The following is a 7,897-nucleotide window of genomic DNA, read 5'->3' as shown; positions in this document are numbered from 1 at the left end:
CTTCCGAAGCAGCAGGAAATGCACGATTTGATCTACTCATGACAGAGGGCCCGTGCTACATTATTAATAGACAGTAACACTTCACTGGGCACCAATGTATTAATACTACCATGCCCTGCCCCAGCAGAGCATTGGAGGGACTGAAAGTATTCAGTGGTTCACCAAGAAACATTCTAGAGAAGAATGCCACAGATTCTCCTCAAGGGAAGCAACTGGATTGTATCACACATGCACTGTAAACTGTCACCAAGCACTTCACTGTTTTCTATAGTCAAGCACAAACTGGAATCATACAGGCAAATTCATTGATTACAACGACACAATCAACACCTGAAGTAGCCATATCCAAAATAAAATTCATAGAACGAAACATCAAACTTTCTGTTCTGCAGATATAACTGCAACGACAAAACAATGACTTATTTCTCTCGTCAGAACAAAACGACAAAGTTTGAGCAAAACAAGGGGCATCACACGATAAAGACAAAATTTATGCATGTTAAAAGCAAGCTATAGAAAAAGCCGTTAAATTCCTGGTAAGCTCTACACGTGCAGAAAACGTGCAGAAAACAGTGACATCTCTAATAAGGCTCTACAGGATCGCGGAACTTTGCTCCTGCATAGACTGCTGCAGCACCAAGCTCCTCCTCAATCCTGAGCAACTGTATCCACCAGAAACGAACAGTGAGTACAAACAGAACTTCACAATAATTTTAGGTTTGCCCGCTCCAAATCAGCTAGAATAGCTGAGCAAATTTATTTGTATTGCTTTGGTGGCACCAACAGCTCATAAGGTGACAAAATAGCCGGACAAAGAAACTGAAAATGCGCTAAGTTCAGAGTGTTATAAGTTAACCAGATCTTTCAATATTAAGATTAGCATTAAGATAATCTTGGTTTTGATTGCAAAATTAGTCTTTAGAGCCTTGTGATAAAGAGCTTGCCTGATTATACTTGCAAAGGCGTTCAGAACGGCATGGAGCTCCGGTCTTGATTTGGCCCTGTTTCAGAGGGTAGAATTAGCAGCATGAAGTTTGAAACCCATCTCAAAAAGAACAAAGAGAAATGAATCAGACAGAGACATACCGTGGCCAAACCAACTGCGAGGTCAGCAATGAAAGTATCCTCCGTTTCACCACTAAATACCAGAAAAATGAAAGTTAGCATCGAAATTAAAACTAACAAAAGTCAAATATATCTATAGTCTACCTTCGGTGGCTTGTCATTACGCCCCACCCAGCACATTTGGACATTTTCACAGCTTCAATGCTCTCAGTCACAGACCCTATCTGATTCACCTGCAGCACAAAGTGAAAAAAGAAACATATTCATCTCTGCAATTTTATCAACATAAATCATATAACTATCTAGAAATAAAAAATTTGTGAAAGGAAAATTTAACCATTTCAATCTATAGCCACAGACGAATTGAGATACTTTAATTTTACCTTCAAAAGGAGGGCATTGCATGTCTTTTCCTTAATTGCCTTGGCAACACGCTGCAGAAATATTTGAGAATAAATAAGAATTGTGACAAAGGAAGTTCTCTTCAAATGCTCCATCTAGTCAAATGATATTTACCGTTGGGTTGGTGACAAGAAGATCGTCTCCAACAATCTGCACCTGCCCTCCAATCTCCTCTGTCAATTTTGCATAGTGGGTCCAATCATCCTGATCAAATGGGTCTTCAATTGATACAATGGGATACTCGCTGACAAAGGACTTGTAAACATTTTTCAAACTATCTCCAGATATTTTCTGTGAACCATCATTGTTCTGCAGGAAAAAAATAATTACAATCATTTAATTTAGTGGTGGGCAAATTGTCAACGAATGACAAAGCAGCATAATATAACAATGAATGTTAGTTATCTCCAGGACAATCACAGAATTGTATGAAAAATCAATATCACAAAAAACAGAAGACAGGATTAAGCAAGCTCACCTCCTCCTTGAAATTCAAATCATATGTCTTATCCTTGTCACTGTAGAACTCTGAAGCAGCAACATCCATCCCGATCACAACCTGTCATAACAATCAAGTATGATGAAGACATTCATCCATCAAGTGCCCATGCTTTTGTGACAACTAACAAATTCACATAAACATAAAAATGCAAGGGATATATCTAAGGATAGCACATACTTTGCCAGTATATCCAGCCTTTGCTATAGCTGTCTTCAACAGCTCAAGACCTTCCTTGTTTTCCTGCAGTTTCATGAAAAGAAATAAATTATGATGAGACCTTCAAAGACCAGTCAACACTATTAGAAATGTCAGAAAGAAAATCATTAACACACACTTCTAAAGGCCAATCTGAACAGTATAGAAAAATTGTATTAAAGCAAGAAACAACAAGCAAAACATTCATAATAAGCCTTCTATTATACTTAACGTGGTTGAGACCAGATTTATTTCCAAAATGTGTTATTTCAGATTATAGAAATATCCCCCTCGAGAGGGGGGGGGGGGGGGGGGCTTTTTTGTTTTTTTTTTTTTGGGGGGGGGAGGGGGGGGGTGTCGGGAGAGGGGAAACAATCCCAACAATAAATTTATACCTACAAGAGTTACATGAAAGGTAGATGGTTAATGACTAATAAAGAGATTTCCTCCTAAAGCATTAAGAACATGTATCCCCCAGGAATTCTTTAGAATGTCCTGCAGAGGATGCACAGACAATCACAAAAGCCAAACTGACCAATCGAAAATGTCAGCATATTGCACTTAAGAAAGATGGAGCATAGAGAAATCTAGTCATACAATCTTTATGTTGGAACTGACATTAGGATGTGCACCTAAGTTTAAGATAAAGATAAATTAGGAGGATGTTTGGCTTTTTTTTTTTGTTTCCGAGGGGGGGGGGAGTGGGGTGGGCAATGCCCCATTTGGTTGAGAAGAGTCCCATTTCCATTCCAATTCCAGAAGAAATGGAAATGCCCCAATCCACCAAAACCCAATCCCTACTCTCCCTTAGCATTCAAATTCCATTCTGACTCCGACACCGACTCCAATCATGAACCAAACATATCAAGGGCATATGGCCATTTTGATTCCCATTCAATCCATTCCAATTTTGATTTCCATTCCGATTGCAAACCAAACATGCCCTGGATATATGCTAACCAATCAAACAATCAGACTCTTCTCTCATAGTCTAGAAAAGAAACAAAAATTAAGAACTAGATGACCCAGACAATTAATAATTTTCTTGTTACAACATACATTAGAAAATTGAGAAAATTGGGGCAAATTAGATTGTCATCTTCATAAGTGTGTTCAAGCATTTCACTTCTCAAAACATTTCAAGTCCCCAAAAAAATTAGAGACGCAACAAGAGCAAGTCCTTAAATTAAAGGTTCTAGTTTCCCAAATATTTGATTATGAGTTGCATTGTGATGATAACAATGTAAGTGTTGTTTCCATGTCTTACCAATCAAAAAACAAGGGGCTCCATATGCCTTTCAACAAGCAAGTGCTGTTTCCATGTGGAAGTGCACCTGCAGCTGAACTTTAGAGGTCAAAGGACACTTAAGGAACTCAAAATCTTGGCAACAGTACAAACTGTTACTGACAGATTACATAACTTAGCACCAAGTAGCACACAATTGTCCAGCATTCTTCTACCATCTTCTAAGGCCAATCAATGAGCTAAATGTAGAAGGCTAGAAGAATATCTACTTAACAAATGATGCTTAATAATAGGTAATAAATTTTACATTTAAAATAAATACTTAATTGCAAAGAAATGTACTACGAATCTGGAACAGACCTGAATGTTAGGAGCAAAACCACCTTCATCTCCAACATTAGTAGCATCCTGTCCATACTTTTTCTTAATGACAGCCTGAAAGCGGGATCAGTGAAAATCAGGCAACATTCTTAGAACTGAAGTCAAGAAGATATCAAATCAACTAATCTTTTACCTTCAAATGATGGTATACTTCTACACCCATCTTCATGGCTTCCTTGAATGAGCATGCCCCAACAGGAAGGATCATAAATTCCTGTTAGCATAACAACACTTAGATTGGCAGAATGAAAATAATGGTCAATAAAAATACAATTTCTGAACACAACTGGTCACCTGCATGGCCAGTTTGTTTCCCGCATGAGAACCCCCATTAATGACATTGAATGCAGGTACAGGCAACACTAAGTTCTTGTTTCCAGCAAGATTGGCAATATGCTGCATCAAAGGGGATAGAAGTCAGCTATATAATACATGACCTCATGTTCCTGAGAAAATAATCATTTCACCTCACAAACCTGGTAAAGAGGAATCTTCTTCACACTAGCTCCTGCTTTGCATAAGGCAAGTGAAACTGCCAATATGGCATTTGCACCAAGCTGAGGCAATAAAATCCAATAAAAATGATCAAACAACTTTACAGTCCAGGACATTGAGAGACAAGTAACAGACAATTATGACTGTGCTAGTAATGAAACCAGGTTCTAGCTAGCATGGTACCTTTTGTTTGCACCAACCCCACTCATTAGAGGTCCCATCAAGTTGCTGAACCATGAAAGTATCGATCTCAGCCTGTGCGGTGGGATCCTGCAAGGCATTATATTTGCAGTTTGTCAGTGGTCTGATAGTTCATAGCCTAGATTGCTCAATCAGCTTAAACAAATGACGAAAAACAAACATCAAACTGGAAAAGAAAATGTAGAGTACACCACATACCTTCCCAATCAATGCTGGTCCAATAATAGCGTTCACATTCTCAACAGCCTAAACCAGGAAAAATGCATATAAATTCAGCTAAGAATCTGCATACAACTATAATATTTGAATTGTAACATAAAAAGGTGTCAGATAAAACCAGAAAATAACCCTGTACAGCAAGCAGGTTTTCCTAAATGCAAATAAAGTCATAAAGATTTCATCTAAATTTATGTTCGAAATAGAAATCATATGAATGCTGCCATTTCTTGACCAGCCCCATCAAATGCTTGCTTAGAGGAACATTATCATTAGATAAATATGTAACCTTTTGACATGACATACACAAGTTGCAACATGTTATGAGAAGCTTCTAGCATTTAGCTTTATAACTAAATAACAGACTAAAAATATAGAATTGCAGAGCAAAATAAAATTGTCATCATAGGATAAGATGACAGCAAAGAAGTCTTCAAGGCGGCACACAAAAATTCAACACTGTATCTTTATATATTTTCCAAACATAGCAACAATACATAAGTTTAAAATTATCATTTACTTGACAGTCAATTTATAGTAGAAAAGGTCTTTATATATTTTTCCAAACATATTACTAATACGTAAGTTTTAAATTGTCATTTAATTGAAACTCAATTTTGTGGTAGAAAGGTTGGATGAAAATAAGGCAAAAGTTGATCACATGCATGATGCATCCTCCAAGTGATTCTACTTATGCACAGAAATCAGAGATTAAATGCCAACCGATAAACCAAATCACTAATGAATAAAGTCAGGAAGCTCTCTAAGTTATTTTTTTCAATAAAGTTAACCAGTGGATTCTGCACAGCATAAGCAATAAATGCGATGATGACTGTGCCTGCCACATGGTCAGATCCTACCTATGCTTTATTCCATAAATCTAGAGCAAACAACACTAAAGATTTAGAGCACTTTCTAAAGTCTAGTTTACATGGCCAACTAGAATTATCAAAATTCAGTATCATCTTGATTTTCATGGTTTGCGATTAAAGAAAGTGGCAGGTCTAGATGATAAAGCACTTTAGGTAATTGGATCATGATTGGACACTCATATCATGACATTGCTTACATTTAACTGGGATTTAGCAGAAAGGGAACAATCCACTAATGCAGTTATGATGTATCACCAAAGAAGAAGAAAACTCTGTAGTATGAAATGCCTGTTTTTAGCAACAAAAAAAAAAGAAGAAGAAAACTCTTAAATTGGACACCCCATATCATGATTTTGCTTATTTTTAACTGGGATTTAGCAGAAAGGGAACAATTCACTAATGCAGTTATGATGTATCACCAAAGAAGAAGAAAGCTCTTAAATTGCTGCAGCACTTCAAGCTCTTACCAAGATTCTCATCTCGTTAATATCACATATGATAAAACATATCAAAAAAGTAACACTAAATAAAATAGGAAAGAAAGAAAAACCCATAAAATTTTATGCGCATCATAATCACATTTGTTATAAATGAACCTAATCATATTGTACAATCTACTGGGCTCTAGAAAAAGAAAACAATTAATCCAGTAATACATCTAAGATTAAGGATGCAATTTGGTTCAACAACTAGAAGTTGTACGAACCTTAAGGACACCTTTCCCAAGGTAGTCTGATCCTCCATCTCTCAACTCCAAAGCTTCATATATACCTTGGTCACCAAAAATGTGCAATGAGTACACATGTAAGATAGCAACATCCAACTAAAACCAGTAATAAAGCGCTAAGACCAAAGTAACTAAATTTCTTCTTCACATACATTAAGAATATGATTCAAAAAGGAAATGGTGCTTCCAATGATGAGGTAAACAAGATCTCAAAATTTTGCTATCCAATCCATCATCACTAGCTTATTTCTCCGCGAGCATTTTTAAGGACATCATTTTTAATAAACTACGCCATACTCCTATCAAAATAAACTATGTCATACTAATTTCCTTATACTATAACCATCAGCTTATTTCTCCGTTAGGATTTTTGAAAAAGACACCACTTTTTATAACATATGTGATAATAATAACCTTATGATCAAATAAAGGATGAATATTTGGAAGAATAAATATCAAAAGTAGTTGCACAACGATTGGTAATAGAAATAAACAAACAAATAAAGCACCCCTAATAAGAGAATAAATGAAACTATTAAAAGAGTCACGTTAAATGATCAAAATACCTGTCGATGCTCCACTGGGAACAGCGGCCCTGGAGAAAGTTCCATCACTGAGACAACAATCCACCTGGAAAAAAATTTAGTAAGATCCAAAAATAGAGAGTTTACAAAATCTATGATCGATAAACACATCTTTTACAGAACTTAAAAAAAACAAACAAAAAAGAAACAAAAGTCATCAGATCCAACCAACAAACAAACACGAAACTTAAACAAGAAGAGATCGTCCGATCTGAATCCAGAAACCTAGCTTCGATCACAAGAACGAATCCAAAACCCCAGAAACCCTAACGATCGTGTCGGAGATTGAAACAGAAAGATCGGAGAAGAAAATGATCACCTCCACGGTGGGATTCCCACGGCTGTCAAAGATCTGGCGGGCCTTGATGCACTTGATCGTCGCCATGCGGGTAGCGATCGGGGGGGAAGAGAGAGGGCGAGCGAGCAAATCGCAAAACAGGCTATGGAACTGGGGGTAGGCGCTCAGGATTTCCACTGGGAAGCGGAGAAATGGAGGTCGATCCACTTTATAGCGAAGGTTTGCTATCGGCCCACCGGAAGTCCCCAAACCCGCCGTCGGATTCAGACAAAACAAGGAAACTTTAAAAGACTATTTCCCCAAAGGCTTCGTAACCCAGTGAAAGGAAAGAATGATGGAATCTCATCCCGGTTTATAATATTCCGGGTAGCATATCTGGGCTGTGTACCTGTACTAATAAAGGACCAAAGAAATGGACAGTCACGGAGCACTTGAGGTCGCATCACGTGGGACGCGGGGCGCCGCATCGGAGAGCGAATATTCGAGAATGGAACACCAGGGGTTCAGCCTCGACCGTCGGTTTAAGCATGCACGACGACTAGGAAATCAATTTAATTGTGTCCGTCTGATCGGCGGACCCTGAGGTTGCTGCCTTGCAGGATTTGCTGTTTTGCACAGAACGTAGGTAATGATGCAGGACCGGTAAGAACCTGCTACGTTGTCGATCCAGGGATACGGTGTGGGGCCATCTAATAATTCGTGCGGTACGGGCT

General features: G+C 37.9%; 1 protein-coding gene across 1 annotated transcript; it reads right to left on the bottom strand.

The window, feature by feature from the left end:
* Positions 1–336: 336 nt before the first annotated feature.
* LOC103698430 (enolase) lies at positions 337–7,566 on the bottom strand. The gene is made up of 17 exons (XM_008780442.6): positions 7,206–7,566; positions 6,869–6,932; positions 6,282–6,346; positions 4,686–4,733; positions 4,470–4,556; positions 4,268–4,348; positions 4,086–4,187; positions 3,925–4,005; positions 3,771–3,845; positions 2,147–2,209; positions 1,946–2,026; positions 1,582–1,776; positions 1,449–1,499; positions 1,210–1,298; positions 1,087–1,138; positions 945–1,001; positions 337–662 (listed from the first exon to the last, which is right to left on the bottom strand). The coding sequence occupies exons 1-17, from the start codon at positions 7,269–7,271 to the stop codon at positions 582–584; spliced, it is 1,338 nt and encodes a 445-aa protein (XP_008778664.3). The 5' UTR covers positions 7,272–7,566; the 3' UTR covers positions 337–581.
* Between the last annotated feature and the right edge of the window lie 331 nt (positions 7,567–7,897).

Source organism: Phoenix dactylifera, chromosome 6 (genome assembly GCF_051530095.1).
Source record: "Phoenix dactylifera cultivar Ajwa chromosome 6, Ajwa_hap1_PhDact_Kaust_v1.1, whole genome shotgun sequence".
NCBI classification, from domain to species: Eukaryota; Viridiplantae; Streptophyta; class Magnoliopsida; order Arecales; family Arecaceae; genus Phoenix; species Phoenix dactylifera.
The sequence above is the reverse complement of the archived record's forward strand: the minus strand, read 5'-3'. Positions and strand labels throughout refer to the sequence as shown.